Raw genomic sequence first — 19,825 nt, 5'->3', positions numbered from 1 at the left:
ATCCTTGTCATTTTGGGTAATTTCTTTTAGTTGATTCTTCATGACATTTACATATAATGTAGAGGGTAACAGGTATTTTTAAATTACGTCAAAAACTGAAAAATGTGAAAAATGGAGATACGAGGTTTTCATCCAACAACAGTGTTTGTAACTGGACAAATTAATATATTCCTAAATAAAATGTTTAGTGATTTGTAGCAAAACCTGGCTGTAAAATGCTTGTAAAACTGTCACTGTCCAGTTCCTTGCAGACAACATTTTTCCTATTGTACTTTGAATGTTAATGTTGAACTGCTTGGAAATGTTTTATTTCTATTTATAAAGATCATACTCTCCAAAATGTACAAATACCTTCTGACACGCACTTGAATGGCCGCTTATAAGAATTTCTAAACTCTGCAAGGATAAATTCCACATGCCCAAAAATTCCTTTTCTTAGCCTCAAGCCAGCATTGATCTACTGTAGCTGCTCAAGCTTCAGTGCACCCCCTAACTATTCTCCGCTGTGAGTTCAAAAAGAAAGCAGCAGGCTGTGGGGAGCCTACACACATACATTTGGGCTTCGGTCTATAGTGATCATACAGTACAAGCCTTTTGATCCTTCAGCACTTGTGCTTCTTGAGTTTTCTCCAGTGATCCTCTCTGTCCTTCATTACGGTTTGTCTAACTGAAGTTGTGTTTCTTTCACAGGCTGCAGAGAAACCCAAGGCCAGGAGTGCACCTCCAAAGTAAGTGACTGTTTCAGCCAGATTCTCTTAGCCGTGCACCCCGCTGAGGGAGTATTAGGAAAATCTGGAAATCTGCAGGAGAAATCGTCCTGCTGGGACTTTTTCCATAGCTGGAGTATTGTGAAGTATGGTGTTTTTCAAAGGCTTGAGTGCTGGAGATGGTGGTCTTTAAAGAGAGAAGAGTAGAGCTGGATTTGCACTCCAGTACCTGCATTAGATTCTGAATGCAGTACAGGGTGTGACACGCATTCTTCATCATGTCCTCAGTATGAACAGGTTTTGTGTGTATAGTGATTTCAAAACTTCTCTCAATCCAGTCAAGGCCTTCCATTTGTTGGTGTGGCTTAGAGTACAGTGTGACCTACTGTGCAATATAAAAAGGAAAAAAAGCTTCACAGTGAAATGATTAGATTTTTCTTCATTTTTATAGTTCACAGTAAGTCATACTTTGTCCTCAGCCACATCAAGTCTTAATCACCTAAGTGAAGGCCTGCATGCAGGTTGAGAGAAGTTTTTTGCATGTATTCGAGAAAATGGTCTTTGTAGCTCTAGTCTAAAGTTAAAAGCAAAATTTGGACACGAAACATGCCGTGGATGATCGATTACCTCTGGATTAAGTGAGAAATTGTGTTAAATCTGATATTTCACCAAACCATTCCTTTACATGATCGCATACCAGCAATGAAAACATGCTCATTTGTCTTCAGTACATATAGAGGGGTAGGTGTCTTCAAAAGGCACTACAGTTCAAAAGAGTCAATGGTTTCAACGATGTGAAACCTATTTGGTTTCAGATAAATATATAAAATGAGTTCAGAGTGCTAATCCTGTGCAGTTTTATTCAGATACTAGTAAACTGTATATATTATAATCCATCGACATCATTGTCGCTTCTTCAGTGGTTCCTGAATGGTTAGTTAAGGTGAAAGGTAATAAGATAAGCTGTATAACACACTGTGAGATAACCTGAGAAACTTCTCCACCATCTAGTGGAGAAGCGCTCCTGCAGGTAGCTCCTATCAGGAGCACATTAAATCTCCAGCCTTTCTGTTTCAGCCTGCTCTGCTCTCGCCTTCATCTGCGGCACCGGCTCTGATGGCTTTGGAGAGGCAGCATGAGGTGCGAATGGGGCCTCATTAAGCAGACAGAGAGAGAAACATGGCCTGCAGCTCTGTTCCCAGCCGGGGAGCCTGGGAGTGGAGGCGCCACGAGCCATCCTGGGGCAGTGGGCGCGGGGACCAGAGCCAGCGCTGCAGGCTGGAGTGGGTGGTAGGGGGGCGTCTAGTGTTGAGGCATGTGGGAGAGCGCGGTGGGAAGGGGGGGGCTCCTGTAAGGTGGGTTTCTCCAGGACTCTGTGTGTGGTGATTAGTCCAGTTGTGCTTTAGAGTTGTGAGATGATTTGGTGATGAGGTTTCCAGCGTTCAGAGGCTGCTGGAGGAGAAATATTCTGGCCAGGAGATTTTCCTAGCTGAGTCTGATATTAAATGACCTGGAGCTTTGTTAGGTGCGCTGTATGTGTGTTTGAATGTATGCTCTGTTAGTCCTAGTTATTATTATCATATTTCTATGCTATTTAAACATAATTATCTAATTAATGTAAGTAATTACATTTACTTTCTTTATGTATATACATTACTGTAATAGGAAGCCCCTAAAAATAGCAAAGTAATCTTTATCTGATAGTATTTTCATGATAGTTTTTAAGTTATTTGTTACTTGTGCATTACTAATTGCTACCCTTTGAAATTTAACCATTTCCATAGTGGTATACAAATAAGTCTAGCACTGTAAATGTTTTTTCATCAGTGTATTATACAATATGTCATATATACACACTCTGAAGTGAAGGTTTAGGGCTTTGAATTTGGATTATGAAGGCAGCATTATAAAAAGGGTTGAATTAATGATTATTAATGTTTTTAAAAAAGTAAAAAAGCAAGATAGTAAATAACCACTTAATTATTTGGATACAGAAAATTACTAAGTAATTCCTAGTTATTTAAAAATTATTTTGCAATTAGCTAAATACTAAATATTTCAAGATATGTAAAAATGTTCAAACCCACTTTTTGTATTCATCCCCTTAATTAAGTGACATATGAGTGAAAATGCTCAAATGATATGCAGTAATATCAAATTTAAGCATGTGCACAGATGCTTCAGTACTCGGTTAAGTGTTTGAGGATAGCAATTCAGATAAACACCAATTTTATGTGACCGTTTGTCTTGTATTTGCTAATAAGCGTTATTATATTGTGCTTTGCTGCTCTGAGCACCAAAGCCTTAATGTATGTGCATTGCGAAAGACGTGTTGTTATGAACATGACTGAGAAGGAAGAGATAGCATTGCTTTTTGGTTAACACGGCTAACTTCGTCCACTCAGAATAGAACAAACATTGTACCGGAGAGCTCTAGTGTTAGCTCATTTACTCATCTGAAGAGGCAGCAAATGTTACTCATCCCACACAAAAATCTGCTGATTTCCCTCAGCTATTTTTAAATAATAAAACATGCTTTTTCAAAAGTTTTCCAGCTGGTACATCTTTATTCAGCTGATTGTAACACCAGTGCTACCATCTAAAACCTTAGGTCCTGCCTTAATTTCAGCAGAAGGCCATTTTTCCTTTCCTGCACTCAACCGAATATCTGTTTAAGAGTAGTGTAATGCACATAGCTAAACATATTACATCATTTTTATTGATGTCTTACGTTAAATGTGTGTAAAGGTGCGTCTTAGGCATTTTGCTGTGTTTCTAAGGCTGTGCCTTCATACGGAGAGCGGCAGCGTGTCGTTTTTGACTTACCTCGGCTGATCTCTGCCGTGTCCATGGGGCCATGTTGTGCCTGTGTGAAGCATGCGGCTTTGCTCTACTTCCAGAAGTCATGGCCCCAGTGGTGGAATGTGCCCATTAAAACATAGCCCACAGTTCAGCCTAGGGCACCATACTGGTAGAAACCCAACGACATGACTTTGTGGTTTTCACATAGCCATGAAACTGGTACTCCCCAAGGCTGGGCAAGCTGAGGAGCTGGGCTCATGCAGTGCAGGTCTGGGATCAGGCTTGGTGCAGTCAATGTTTCCAGTTCAATTGAATCAGAAGGCCAAACAGACCTCAGACTGGTGCTGGCTGGCTGTTCCTGCTCTAGTGCGTGGGGACTCAGGTCACTGTACAGTACTGTGACAGCAGAACATATGAACCTTTTCCTGAGGGATTAGATCATCACTGTATCCACAGCTTGCATGCAATATATGACATGCCACAAGTGGACCCACAAGCTATTGCGGTTCTCTGCATTTCCACTAACTTGACACATATGCACATGCTTCCCTATACTAACAGCGTTCGCTTTTGGCAGCGAGCCTAATCATCTGTATCCTCTCTAAGTGCTATTGGCAAGTGCTGTGAGGGAAGAAGCTGACTCTAAGCAAATGTATTGACCTGCTATGAAATACATTACCTACTACTGTTTGATTTAAAGTGCACAGTAAGCCAGTGAGATTAGAGGCTAGGGTTACTAAAGTCATTACAACACATCAAGTGTTCATGTAAAGGTTAGTGTTCTGACTGCTGGGTTTTAACACAGCGACCTTCCCATCTGAAAGTTGGGAAGAGCCCAAATCATGGAAAAACATTTCCTTTCATTTTTTTGGATTAAAGATTTTGATGCAGTATGTAAATGTCATTAAAGTTACAAACACATCGTTCACTTTCCAGTCAATTCAGTCCATAAACTATTATATAATAAGTTTTATTTTTAAATTAGCAAATAAACAGAAATTGTGCACTGACATTTGCAGAGAAAAAACATATTTATGTCTGTTCATTGTAGACGAAAACATATAATTTGGGGATGTTATCATGTTTGCATGCAACTGTATATCTGCCTATGCAGCCCACAGCACTGTAGCCCACTCATTCATTAAATTTATGAAGGTTATAAGGGGTCTTTTAGATCAGACTGAAGCGCCATTCAGGGCATCCATTCAGAACAGAGCTCATTTACATACACTGTATTATCAAACGTATTCAGTCACCCCTCCAAATCATTGAATTCAGGCGTTCCTATCACTTCCATAGCCAGAGATGTATAAAACCAAGCCTCTAGGCCTGCAGACTGCTTCTACAGACATTAGTGAAAGAATGGGTCGCTCTCAGGAGCTCAGTGAATTCCAGTGTGGTACCGTGATCGGACGCCACCTGTGCAATAAGTCCAGTTGAAATTTCCTCACTACTAAATATTCCACAGTCAACTGTCAGTGGGATTATAACAAAGTGGAAGTGATTAGGAACGACAGAAACTCAGCCACGAAGTGGTCGGATAAAATGACAGGGCGTAAACTGACAGGGCGTAAACTGACAGGGCGTAAACTGACAGGGCGGGGTCAGAGGATGCTGATGCGCATAGTGCACAGATGTCACCAACTTTCTGCAAAGTCAATCGCTACAGCCCTCCAAACTTCATGTGGCCTTCAGATCAGCTCAAGAACAGTGTAGAGAGCTTCATGGAATGGGTTTTCATGGCCGAGCAGCTGCATCCAAGCCTTACATCACCAAGTGCAATGCAAAGTGTGGAATGCAGTGGTGTAAAGTGCCACGGAAACGTGTTCTCTGGAGTGACAAGTCACACTTCTCTGTCTGGCAATCCAATGGATGAGTCTGGGTTTGGTGGTTGCCACGAGAGCGGTGCTTGTCTGACTGCATTGTGCCAAGTGTAAAGTTTGGTGGAGGGGGGATTATGGTGTGGGGTTGTTTTCAGGAGTTGGGCTCCGCCCCTTAGTTCCAGTAAAAGGAACTCTTAATGCTTCGGCAGACCAAGAGATTTTGGACAATGTCATGTTCCCAACATTGTGGGAACAGTTTGGGGACGGCCCCTTCCTGTTCGAACATGACTGCACACCAGTGCACAAAGCAAGGTCCGTAAAGACGTGGATGAGCAAGTTTGGTGTGGAAGAACTTGACTGGCCTGCACAGAGTCCTGACCTCAACCCGATAGAACACCTTTGGGATGACTTGGAGTGGAGACTGTCAGCCAGGTCTTCTTGTCCAACATCAGTGTCTGACCTCACAAATGCACTTCTGGAAGAACGGTCAAATATTCCCATAAACACACTTCTAAACCATGTGGAAAGCCTTCCCAGAAGAGTTGAAGCTGTTATAGCTGCAAAGGGTGGACCGAGATCATTTTAAACCCTATGGTTTAAGAACAGGATGTCACTCAAGTTCATATGCGTGTGAAGGCAGATGACCAAATACTTTTGCTAATATAGTGTAGAGTCTTAATGGCACAGTAACTAAACCAGCCTGTTTAATTCTAAGAGATACTGATGGGTTGAAAATAGTCATGTAATAGTGAATTATGGCTTTTTAGTGCATTAAACACACAAATGTTATAAGTGGGCTTACAAGGGGAAAAAAAGGAAAAAATATAAGATCGGGGCCCTTTAAAGACGGCAAGTTGTGCTAAAGAAAAATGCCTTATTCAAAAAGTCATAACCACACTTATTATCACGGTCCAAGTGTTTCACTTTTTTTGAGACGTTCTGTGCTTAAGTGAGTAGAAATAAAAAAAAAAAACACATTGTCCATCTGGCTTAATATAAACGTTTCTCTGATAAATGTGGTGGCATTCCAGAACTTTCCAGGACTTTCCAGAAAATGCCTTTTAAAAATAGTCACCTGGACCCGAAAACTGTCTGTTTGATTTAGTGAGCTAAGCAGGAGACCATGCGTCTCTGTGACACAGGCTTTTTGTTTTACTTAATTTGTAGTTTAGGCTTTGTGTTCGGCTGTTGTTTAGTCTGGCCCACAAATACATGAAAAGAAGTCAGTAGCCCATCCTTCTCTCTCCTGTTTAAACTCTGCATCCCTCGTTTATATTTATACATTCTCTGTCTTTTTGCCATCCTTTGCATGGGTAAAAACAGCAATAGCAGCATGAATTTTGCCTGCTCTTTGTACAGTTAATAGACAACAGTGTGCCAGAGTGTCATAAACCACATAAGTAGGTTTATCTGTGGTCAGTTTTACAACATCACACAGTTTGAGGCAAGCATGTGATGGTTTAGGCTTGTTGTTTGCACATTGCTAACTGATGGATAAATTTGCATGTTAGCTAGCCTTCTAGACTCATTGCAAAACTAAAAATTAAACTTTAGATGCAAAACATGTTGCAGATTGACTGACTGCTTTTTATGAAGCTGTTCCTTTACTAGCTTGATATGAACCGTAGTGCAGCAGGTCATTTGAAGTAAGAGCAGCTTAGAAGGTTTAGGATAGGTGAATAAAAAATGCACAAATATTAGACATATTGCTTTTTCCTTTTCCAAAATTGACCTGAATTTTTATTTAACTTTATTCTGGAGGGCCCCTAGTGGTCATTCCTACAGTGGAATGTAAATCAACTCAGATGTTTTTAATGAAAATAATCAAACAAAATATGTACCCCATAACTCATGATGTTATCAGATGAATTGGGACACTGCTGGATTTCTCTGTGGGAAACGAGACTCTGTGTATCACTCACTACATGCCAGGAGAACTACTGGAATGCATAGTGCTAACAGTAAAGTAACAGTTTGGTAAAAGTGGGATAATTCTATGGGTTGTTTTTCAGGGTTTTGGCTCAGCCCCTTAGTTCCACTGAAGGATAATGCTAATGCTACCGCAGACCAAGACATTTTAGACAGTTACTGCATGTTCCACCCTCTTTGTGGCAGCAGCATGGAGAAGAGCCTTTCCTGTTCCTGCTTGACTTGCCCCTTTGACCAGCGCGAAGTCCATAAAGACATGGTTTGATGAGTTTGATGCACAGGAACTCCTCCTGAATTACCCCACTGAACACCTTCGGGATTTATTGGAACATTGATTGCGAGCCTGATGTCTCAAATGCTCTTTTGACTGAACAGGCACAAATCTCCACAGACACACTCCAAAATCTTGTGGAAAGCTTCCCAGATGAGTGGAGGCTGTTATAGCCAACTCCATATTAAGTCTTGATTTTGGAATGGGATGTCCAACGAGCTCTTTTGAAGGCCAGGAGTCTGCATAGTTTTGGCCATTTAGTGCATTTCAGGATTGATTTGTTAGAGGATTGGATCAGATCCATTCTTTCTTTCCCTCCAGTATCTGATTGAGAATTTTCTACTGATATCAGCCCAATACAGATACCCGGTATCAGACAGGACCCATCTCTGACATTTCTCATGAACTTGCTTTGGCAGGATACATAAGGTGTGGATTTATGTAGGTCATACATAGACACATGGCACTTCATTATAATAATCATGTTTGATCAAACTCGAGAAATGGAGCTTTGTCATATGGAAGAGCTTTTTCCGCCAGACACCATCTGCCCACAGTGAGGCAGTCAGAAACATCAATGTGTCTGGGATTGTAGACAAACAGCAGTTGGCCTCGTGCTTCGATCTTGACTATTGACAACAGAGTAAACAAACTGGGGTCATCACATCTATATTACACCCTTATTGACTGGTTCATCTACCATTTCATTTCATATGTGGCGTCTCTATAAGGCTGGAGTGAGCACTTCTATTTCTGCATACAACCCTATTAGGGTTCAGAAAAACCGCACGCTCGTGCACGTACACTGTCACGCACAGCGAATCAGAGGGCTTGAAAGTAAATGTTATGAAGGTTGGCGGGGAAAGGAAAAAAAAGGCACGTATTGAGTTTACCTCCGCAGACGGGCTTTTGGCTGATAGCAATCTCTGTGAGCAGTCAAGCAGCAAATACATCACCGGCTTCTCCGGCCGTTGAAAAGGAGAGGCAGATGGAGGAGAGGAGGAGGAGGAGAAAAAAATTGCCTCCCCTCACTTTCCTCCCTCTCTGTCTCCTTTCTCTTCCATCATTATTCATTTCTTCTGGCTCCGCGTTGCTGTGTATCATATCGGCCGCTGTATCGCCATCATCGCCACTCGTTCCAAACAATATGTTTTAATGTGCTGCAGCAGAAACAGCTGCCATATTTCAGAAAGGGTGAAATGCTAAAGCACATGCCACAAGGCAGAAGAAAGGCAGGTAGCAAGAAAGCATACTGCAAAAAAGTGTTTAGTATGAATATCTTACTGTGGCTTTTGATAGGAAAGTATCTGAGCTTAGTTTGTGCTCTAACCTGTCAGCCTTAGGCTGTAGCATGCTGTCATATAGTCAGTGGTGGACAGTAACTAAGTAAATGTAATGCATTACTGTACTTAAGTAGTTTTTTGTGTATCTGTACTGAAGTTTTTCCATTTTGAGTAACTTTTCCCTTTAACTCCACTACATTTCAGAGTCCAATATCCGACTTTTTCCTCCTACATTTTGAGAAATCTCTCGTTCCTTTTGGTTTCTGTGTGTATAAAAACGTAACATGACAAAACAAAAGAAGCGCAAAGCCAGAGCACCAATCAGGGCCCAGCGGTCACTTTGTTTAGAGCTGGTTTTGACCTGTTGGTCATACCGACCCAGAGCAGCACACGGTTCAACGTCAGCGCAGCAGCGTAAAACTTTGGGAGAGTCTGTTCAACATAAATGATGAACTAACCTAACTTTGTGTAAATAGAGCAAAATATAGAAATATGTCCACATATGCAGTCGAGACTGACGCGGCTTTTTTCTGAATTTCTACAAACACCATTTCATTTTATAGTAAATGAGTTTGGGCTGGTTTATGTTTATGAACAGAGGCCTACAGATCAACATAGTAAAGGAGCTCATCTGTGATCCTGAGTTTAAAGCCAGTTTTTATTCAACTTAAACTTGGAACTAAGTTGTAAATAAATCTGAAACTGAAACTTTGCTTGTGTGTAAAAAGTGATTTCAGAGCCACTCGGTTCTCCCTGATGGAAACTGTTTACCTTCAGTGTTTTGTGCTTCTGATCATTTTAATAGACGTCAGCGTCACTAATTAATGACGTTCTATTAAAAGACTGGTTTACCAAGAGAGACGCTGGAGGACTTTCACCTGAAATGAGTTCATGAAGCCAGTCTGGTTATAAAAATGAGTCATAATTAATCTTTTAATACTTTTATTTTTGATACTTAAGTACATTTGAAGGCAAATACTTTTGTACTTTTACTCAAGTGGAGGTCTAAAGGGAGGAACTTCTACTTTTACTGGAGGAATATTTTACCTTGGGTATCTACTTTAACTCAAGTGAATGATTTGTTTACTTTGTCCACCACTGCATATAGTATCAAAGAGGTGTATATATCTATCTACTGTTATTCATCAGTCAAAGCTTACATGATTCATGCTAGACAGCCTTAGTGTTAGAAGTCTTAGACCAGATAAGACTGTTTAAAGGGGAATTCCACCCATTTTTCACTGTAATTAATTTGCTGAGGCAAACGTATTAAGAGTGGGTTGGTGTGGGTTGAATGTGGAGAAACTTACTGTTGTGGTGATAGGAACCAGGGGTCATGCAGTCTACAACAGAGATAAAACTATTGTAAAGCAGTGTCTCTGCCATCAAGCTGTGTTTTCATAACCATTTCCTGTGGTAGAGCTTTTAAAGGCATTAAACTATATAGACGCCTTGTTCCTGTCACGTCCACTGGAAACTGTTTTAAATCTGTAAGACTGTAAAGCAAAGCATTTCACATCAAACCACTCTGAATGACTGTCTACCTTTTAACAGTGACATTAAGGAGAACATTTGAAAAACTGGAATTTCCCTGTAAGTACACGAAATAATTCATCAGAAATAATTATTTTAATTGTTTGACAGCTCTAGCAATTACATTCGTATAGGATAGCAAGATGAAAGGAGTAGTTCCCAACTTCTGAGGGTCAAATCTAATTTTCTCAGGTGGCATATACACTCTAAAAGTCATTCTTTAAGGGTGTTTTAATAAGTATAATAGTTATATATCACTGCTGTCGGCACAAAACATTTTTCAGTTTTTATCAGCATTTGAAAATGCATATTACTCTACATTGTGTATAAATTTCATGATGAACGGACAAAAAGAAATGACCAAAAATTACTTAGAGAAACGTCTGGTTCCACTGACTTACATTAAAAGTAAAGTAAGTTTTTTCGTTCTGCTGTAAAGTTACCATTTTGGAGATATGAGGTTTTATTCAGACAACAGCGATATAGAACCTTGAACACTCAAAGAACCTTTTGAATGTTGAAACAGTTCTTTATTTGGTTAAATGGTTCTTCTCTATGATAAACAACCTCTTGTGTATGGTTGTTTAAAGAACCTTTATTTCAAATAGCAGAACAAAAAGTGTCTGGTTGCATTAAAGGACACAAGAACAGTGAGAGCTGGGAGCCTGCAGTGATACTCTCCACTTGTAGCTTATAAACAGATGATTTTTTTCCAGGCTAATGGGAGATAGTCATCTTTCATCAAATGCGAATGAAGGGGAAGCGAGAGAGGAAAGGTAATTACTCTACCTGGCCTGAGCTGCTGGAGGTCGTATACGCCCGACTGTGGCAGGCGGCCGTGTTTAATTACTGCGCTATGTGCAGGGCCCCCTCAGCTATTTCATGCAATGGATTGTAATAGACTGCGCAGAGGTGCAGCCGTGACAAAGCTCCAATCACCCTCGGATTAATCTTTAGCCCGAACGTCCCAGGTGCAGGTAGCCAGGTCCCAGCCTGTGGACATTTCTCAGTTCTCAGGCAGAAAGTGTCCACGCGGCGTGCGTGTGGGCTGGAGTATTGTGTGTGCTCTCCAGCATGACAATCAGTGTTAAAAGCTTGAGTAGGGGGTGTTAGCGAGCGCCGCTGCTGGAGTAGCTGTTAGACAATTTGAGCCGTGGGCCTGCAGCTTCATAGGGTTTTAAGGACAACATCTGTTGCGCAGAGAGAGAGAGAGAAAGAGAGAGGGGGGGTGAGATAGTGAGAGAGAGACAGAGAGAGAGAGACAGAGAGAGACAGACAGACAGAGACAGACAGACAGACAGACAGAGAGAGAGAGAGAGAGAGAGAGAGAGAGAGAGGGGGGCTAAAAGGGGAAGGAGGGTTTAATACGACATCAAACAATACATATCCTGAACCAGCAAACCTCTGACACAGAAGTGACGAGAGGAAAAAACAGAGAGAGAGAGAGCGAGAGTGAGAGAGGGCGGGGTGGGAGACAGAGAGGGGAGAAAGGGAGAGAGAGAGAGAAAAAGAGAAAGTGAAAAAGGGACACAGAGAGAGGAAAGGACAATGGGAAGAAGAAAAAGGGAAAGTTGGAAAGAGAGTGAGAGAGAGAGAGAGAGAGAGAGAAAGAGAGAGAGAGAGAGGGGGGCTAAAAGGGGAAGGAGGGTTTAACATGACATCAAACAATACATATCCTGAACCAGCAAACCTCTGACACAGAAGTGACTGGAGAGGAAAAAACAGAGAGAGAGAGAGAGAGGGTGGGAGAGAGAGAGAGAAAGAGAGAGAGAGAGAGAGAGAGAGAGAGAGAGAGAGAGTGAAAAGGGGAAAAGTGACAGAGAGAGGAAAGGACAATGGGAAGAAGACAGAGAAAAAGGGAATGTTGGAGAGAAAGTGAGAAGGAGGCAGAGAAGGATGGACAGATAGAGGGAGGGAAAGAGGGAAGGAGAGATAGGAGAAGGGAGAGAGAAAAAGACAAAAGAAGACAGGAAGGAAAAGAGAAAATGTAATACATGATAAAGAGATGAAAAAACGAATGAGTTACAGACACAAAAGGGGTAGACGGAATGAGTGAGAGATGGAAGAATGGAGAGATACTGGGGAAAAGGGTTGAAAAGATTGAAGGAAAATGAGAGAAGAGAATGAGAGGGAGCAAAGGAGAGAAAGAGAAATAGAGACTGGTGAGAAGGATGAAAGGTGAAATGGAGGAAGAGGAAGATGAAGAGATGGAAGGAAAATGAAAGGAGAAGACAATGAGAGAGAGAGGGAGGAAAGGAGAAAAATAGAGAAAGAGAGACCAGTGAGAAAGATGGAAGAAAGAGGGAAAGGAAGTAGAGATAAAATTGGAAAGAGAGAAAGCAGCCTGGAAAGGGGAAAGAAAGAAAAGACCTGAATGAGATTGAATAGGAAAGAGGAGATAGAGCAAAGAGAGAGGGGGAGAAAAGAAAGAGAGAAAGAAAGACTTATGAGAAACATATCTCTGAAATAAAAGCAACTCTGTAGGTGAAGGCCATTTTTCATTTATGTATTAAATGTATTAATATATATTTTTTAAACTGACAGGTTTACTTTTCAAACTGTACTTTGCTCCATTCACCCCGAACAGCATCTGGTGTTTTCACATGCGGAGCAATAAAAACTGAAAACATGTTACAGGAGCTTTTCTAGTGACAGAGACGTGAGGAAAGCTGGAAGAAGGGAAGAAGGTAAGCTTTCAGTGCTGCTGTCTTTGAGTCATGTGATCCGTCAGTGGCTGTCTGCAGCGTCTGACTGCGTGTCTGAGCGAAGGACAGGAAACCGTCCCTCCCGTCTGTCCCGCGCCAGCGTACTCCCAAACCTGCCAAAACCAGCCCACTCAGTCTCAGTCCAGCTCCGCTCAGGCTCTATAGGAATGTGCCGGTGCATGCTTTCAGCTTCAGAGGGACTGGAGCAGGAGAAAGAGATATCTTGTTCAGTTGTTTTAGTGAGGAGGGTGTACGTATTAAATGTTCGTCCACTAAGCAGCTTTGTATTAACCCTCTGACCCCTTAAAGGGCCCATATCATGCAAAACTGAAATCTCTTCACTTTTTGAAATAGAGGAGTTTAATGTAGTGTGTAAACACTGTGAAAGTTTTAAAGAGACCTAAGTTCCGAAAGAGCCAGTTATGAATTCAGTGTTTTTGTGATGTCACAAAATCCCATGCATTTACATACATCAGCTGCTTCAGTCTACTGCAGTTTAGCCCCACCCGTGCACATCAAAGTTCAATGGAGAGTTTGAGCCAATCAGAACAGAGGCTGTGTATATATAACAATACATTATATAATGTACATTTGTTGTTGTCGGAACAAAACCATGTATCTCCAAAATGTAAGCTTTTCAGGAGAAGGAGAAAACCTACTGTATTTTTGATGTGAGTCAATGGAACCAGATGTTTTACCAAGTCACTTTGGGCTGTTTCTTTTGGGCCATTCATCATGAAATTTACACTCGGTGGGCTACAGCATTTTCAAATTATGTCAAAAACTTAAAAAATGACAAAAATGCAGATATGAGGTTTTGTTCTAACAGCACTGATTTATAATTCTAAGGAATAAAGAGAGGTTGGAAAATCAAGCCATGTAAACAAGGAATTGTGGCTGGTTTTGGTTCATAAACCCACACAAACACACAAATGTGGACCTTAGGGAGAAAATAAAATACAACAAAAATATAGGACATGGCCCCTTTAAGACATATTATACTAAATAATATACATTTTTAGTGACTACTATAAATGAATCAGTAACTACTATAAAGTGAAAGTCATTTTGTTATTAGAGTGAAGAACTGAATGTGGGCCCACATGTAGGTTTGCAGTGTTTAAGATAAAATAACATCTGGGGGGAAAATAATGAGACTTTTATAAACGTAATATGAATATAATATGTAAGGAGTTAAATTTAGAGATTTTCGGATATATAAAAGGAAAAGCGGAACGTTTCTTGATTATTTGTCCATTATTCGATTGCTTTCTGGCCAATATTTCTGTAATATCTGACATGCTGGCCAACACAAAGTTTCTCACATCTGAGTCCAGAATAAAGAAAAACGATACAAAAACGATGATCATAGCTACGTGCTTTACTGTGCTTAGAACATTAGATTGATTTCAGTGTCAGAAGTTTGAGTATCAAGAAGATTTATTTCCCTTTGCAGTGATTGAAGTTGGAGGTAACTATGACAATCTGGCCAAAACCAATACAGAGTTACAGTTGATAAATCAAGTATCAAGTCAATTACGCTGTAATCTCTGTCAGATGTATTACTGCCCAAGTCCAAAAGAGCAGGTGGTCGACTCGCGTTCCAAAATCAAAGTACAGACCGTTCACTCTGTGTTTGTTTATGCCAAGAATTATTCATCAATTACAACAGATGCTCCCTCTTCCTATTACTGCAACACTGCTTAAACGGAACGGCATGTTGCTGAAATATATGTGATGAAAGGAATTAAGCTGCAAGCAGAGGTGGTGACTAAACCAGGCTTTTAGTCGATTATTTATGATTTGTTTTGATAGAATATATCAGAATGTGTCGGCTGGGAAGCCTGGGACGAATGCACATTCAAAGCCTCAGAATTATTTAAAACAGCCACATTAAGTTTGAAAAATTGTTATTTTGAGAAGCTCTGGTGGTCTGGATGAAATGATCACCGCTGTGTTTTAGCAGTGATGTGGAACTTTCCAGCATACTTATTCCATTTTCACACCCACTCACAGCTGCACAATAGCTGGATTTCTCCTCTCTTTTTACATCTATTTATTCAGCTCCAGCCCTGTTATTTCCTCGAGAAGTCACCGACCTACTCGCGCTAATCCAAACGGCATGTGTCAGCTTCCGTCTCTCAGACGTTCTAATCCAAAAGCTTATGAGGACGACTTGCGCTCGGCCATTCCTAACATATATGTAATAACAATTGATAAGCTTTTTTTGCAAGGTGGCATCTCCGCTTTAGGAGGGGGGAAAGGCCGAGGGCCCCGGCTGCTGCTCTCAGGTCAATAGGAGTGGATGTGCGTTAGCGAACATGCTGTCAGCTTTGATTTATATGTTGACTGTGGATTTGTCAGTAGGCTGATGCGGACTTGGCAGGCTGGAGCTAACCGCTGCTCGCCACTTGGCAGCCGAACCGCCCTCACAGCTGGCCTAGTGCTCAGCCCCACGTCCTCCAGCCTTTGATATTGATATAGATGTAACTCAAACCAGTCAGGCAGGCACACACACACACACACACACACACACATTTGCACTCACATTTATAACCTCAATCCCCCTCACTAAGTTCCATCATTGTTCCAGCTGCTGTTCCCTAGATACAGGCCAGCCAAAACATCTTCACGCTACTTAGCCCTGACCCCTCTTACTGACCACGGATGACACTTTCACAAATCAGAGAATGGAAAAAGGAGGAAAGAAAAAGTTCAGCTGACATTAGCCAGCTTTGCTGTGATATTGCTAGCGACCAAAAGTAAATGATTTTATGCTTATGGCTTCCATTTGTTGCTAAAATGATGATGTTATAGAGGGAATAGGATGATAGATCAGTAGAGAGAGAGTGAGAGAGAGAGAAAGTGTGGTAACTTCACATGAGAAAGAAAAAGCATTTTTAACTTACGATTTTGGATTATTATTCTGTTGATTATGAAATATTAACACAATGCAAATGAAAACTGGATTTTTTTATCTATACATTTGAAAACAGGTTTTTGGCAGGCAGGGAGGCAGACAGACAGATACAAAAAGCCATTTTGACATTTGGAGACGAATAAAAGTTTTCAATATTTTTACATATATTAATTTGAAGTTCATCATCAACACGGCATAGGAAAATGTAAATGTTTCACTGCAAGTGACAAAATTTTTTTTAATAGTTCCATGTGAAGTATTACTAAAGTCCGTTTTTCCGTGCTTAAACGTATAGGTTTCCACAAATTCCACAACTTCCATAAAAGTAAGTTAACAATAATTGACATTATAGAGGGCGTGACATAGCTGTCTAGCATACACTTAGCATGAAGCTGTCATGATATCAAACATTACTGCATCTGTCATTGCAGTTACCAGTAATGCTAACCTGACACTGCTGTATACACTGATTCATTCTGCTTGATTCTCTTTATTGCCACACATATCGGTGGTAATCATATCCGGTGCAACAAGATGTAATTCAACTGTTTTAGCACAATACACTTACAATATAACATACAGAACAGAATCTGTCAACTTATATAACTTCTGCCATGACGTGTATGGCATGGTTATGTCAGTGTTATGTAGCAGGGCTCAAATAAAGTGTTACCAAAAAAGAAATAGGCTCACTAAGGTGGGAAAAAATCTGATTTTCCATAAGAGCAATGCCTGTGAAGCTATTGAGGACTCAACTAACATCCCACAAATGGCATAATCCAATGCTCTAATGCTAAGCTTTAGCATATGCTTTGCTGCTGATCTGCAGTCTGTCCCACTTACCAGATCCATAACTTGAGCCGCTGTAGTAAAAACAGCAAGTGTAATATCAGAATAAGTTCATAAGTCTGTACGACTCATGCATCTGGTCACTGATCACTTGATGCCTGTCCAGGTTGTTGCCTTTTGACGTGTAGCTCATGCTAACTGCATTGGCGAGACTGTGTTCCTATAAAGCTGCTCACATTTGGTCTCAGAGTAATAGATTGATGGAAGTTTTGGAGCATGAACCAGTGTTTTTGTCACTTATCCGCATCATGGACACGTCCCAAACATGCTTCTTTCCCTGGAGCTTGGGCCCGTGTTTTCATCAAGTATGAGTGGTTCTGGCATAAATAACCACCTTGTACACAAATGGAAACCTTCTTCGATAAAGGAGAACAGCTGCAGATCAAAGCGCCCCACTGTTAATGCGTTTGTTTTGTGGTTCCTCCTTCTACCCTTTGTTTGAATCCATATCACAGAATTCCTAGCTGACTGAGAGGTTCCTCATGATGCATTTGATTCGGAATTAGTTTTTTTACCCCCACCTTTTTTTGACATTTGCTTTACATCAAACTCCTCGAGAAATCTGCTGGCATTTTCTCTGCAGATAAGTTGTGACACGCGGAACAAAACATTTCGTAAAAAGCCGCAGCTGGATTATGATCTCCATAAAGCCTGGAAGGCTCTCCAAAAGAGCCAGCGCATTAGACTTGCAAATGATTTTCCGAATGGAACAGTCTTAATGGTTCAAATATCCTTGCTCCATCTTGACCCGTGCACTGCCTCGAGGACATGCCTCGCAAATACAGCAAGATTCAACTGAATTCACGATTAACTAAAAGGAAATAAATAAACGCTTCAGTGCGCTGATGTGAAGCACTTATTGAGGGGCTGCATGGCAACGTTTGATGTGTTCTGCTCTTTTAAAAGATCTGTGCAGGGTTTCTTTTTGTTTTGTAAGTACACAAACGAATGTTTTCCCTGGTAATGATGAGCTTTAAAACTATGCAATTATACACTGGAGTACCTAGAAGTTACCTTTGAAAGTGCTTACAGTGAAGACAGTTACAGTCCCTTATACACACGTATCCCTCCACCACCACCACCACCACCACACCTTCTGCTTCTCTTTATAGACCTGCAATCAAAACATCAGCGCTGCCTTTCATGTCATCAAAGCAGAACTTTTCCCAGAGCACAGGACTGATTTGGCGTGCAGCACAGCATGCACAGTGTCTCTCTCCCTCTCTTTCCCTCTCTCTCTGTCTCTCTCTCCCTCTCTCTCTCTTACTCTCTCTACTTTACTTTCTCTCTCTCCCCCTCTCTCTCTCTCTTTCTCTCTTACTCTCTCTACTTTACTTTCTCTCTCTCCCCCTCTCTCTCCCTCTCTCTCTCTCTTTCTCTCTTACTCTCTCTCTCTCTTAATCTCTCTCACACTCTCTCTCTTACTAGCTGTCTCTCTCTCTCTTTCTCTCTCTCTCTCTTACTCTATTTTACTTTCTCTCCCTCTGTCTCTCTCTCTCTCTTACTCTCCCTCTCTTAATCTCTCTCACACTCTCTCTCTTACTATCTGTCTCTCTCTCTCTCTCTCTCTCTCTCTTACTCTCTCTCTTAATCTCTCTCACACTCTCTCTCTTACTATCTGTCTCTCTCTCTCTCTCTCTCTCTCTCTCTCTCTCTCTCTTACTCTCTCTCTTAATCTCTCTCACACTCTCTCTCTTACTATCTGTCTCTCTCTCTCTCTCTCTCTCTCTCTCTCTCTTACTCTCTCTTAATCTCTCTCACACTCTCTCTCTTACTATCTTTCTCTCTCTCTCTCTCTTACTCTGTCTCTCTCTCTCTCTTTCTCTCTTTCTATGTCATTGTATCTATTTTATATATTGTGGTTGTGCTGTGCTGTGGGGAGGAGCTTAGGGGGTGTGGCCATGCAAAGTGACTCAGGTTAAAAAGGGACTATTGTTGGTGTGGTTAGTTATAGTGTCATTAGTGTAATTGTGACTGAGGTGGGTGGGTTTCAGTGTGTTGGAACTGCTGGGCTGGGCATGTCTTGCTGCAGTTGAAGTACCTGTTCAAAATAAAAGAGCATTTGGCCATAAGTGCAATGTTTTCCATAGCTTCTTGTGTGTGTGTGTGTATATGTATATGTGTGTTTGTATATATATATATATATATATATATATATATATATATATATATATATATATATATATATATATACACAAATGGCCCAAAATGACTCAGAAAAACGTCTGGTTCCCTTGACTTGAAGTAACGTAGGTTTTTTTCCTTCTGTAAAATTATATGCGCATTTATATATATATATATATATATATATATATATATATATATATATATATATATATATATATATGCAGTTTTTCTGTTTCTGTTTTTCGCTGTTCTCTGTTTCTGTTGCTCTTTCTAATTCTGTTGTTTCTTTTCTGTATCCCTTCTTTTCTCAATTTTTTTTCTCACTCTTTTGCTTTCTCTCTCTCTCTCTCTCTCTCTGTCTCTCTCTCTCTCTCTGTCTGAAGAGCTGTTAGGAGAGCAGGCAGATGTTGACTCTGTGTGCTGAAACGCAGCAGTGAATCAGACATGAGGGCTATAGATTATCCTGCAGCTCGGAAACATCTCATTCCTCACTGCCTCACTCACACAAACACACACATAGACACACACATAGACACACACACACATACACACTCAGTTTCCAGTTAGGTGTTTCCTTTGTTGACATGAATTGACCACAGTCCAGAACACCCCCCACACACTGGGCCCCACACACAGTGAAGTGCAGAACAGAAACTAAACACCCTGATATTCACTGCATTATGTTCATAAACATGCTGCCTGCACTCATTACAGCTGTTATCATCAGAAAGAGCTCGCTGTGTGTAGTTAAATGAATACAGTTGCAAGGTTTGACTCCTCATATTTCTGTGCCTATTTTGACCTGTCAAAGAGAAGGAAAGATGGAAATGTTTGTAAGTTTAAACACTGACCTAAAGTGCTTTCTTGTTGACTGCT

The 19,825-nt window shown here is 40.9% G+C and overlaps 1 protein-coding gene across 2 annotated transcripts in view; it reads left to right on the top strand.

The window, feature by feature from the left end:
* The window catches only part of aff2 (AF4/FMR2 family, member 2), a 321,218-nt gene that overhangs the window by 227,853 nt on the left and 73,540 nt on the right, over nt 1-19,825 (top strand). For both annotated transcript variants that reach the window (XM_017692144.2, XM_017692143.2), the window contains one exon: nt 691-728. In XM_017692144.2, the coding sequence (XP_017547633.1) occupies nt 691-728 (38 nt within the window). The remainder of the gene's footprint in view (nt 1-690; nt 729-19,825) is intronic.

This window comes from Pygocentrus nattereri, chromosome 8 (assembly GCF_015220715.1).
Source record: "Pygocentrus nattereri isolate fPygNat1 chromosome 8, fPygNat1.pri, whole genome shotgun sequence".
Lineage (NCBI taxonomy): Eukaryota > Metazoa > Chordata > Actinopteri > Characiformes > Serrasalmidae > Pygocentrus > Pygocentrus nattereri.
This window is presented reverse-complemented; position numbering and strand designations above follow the sequence as displayed.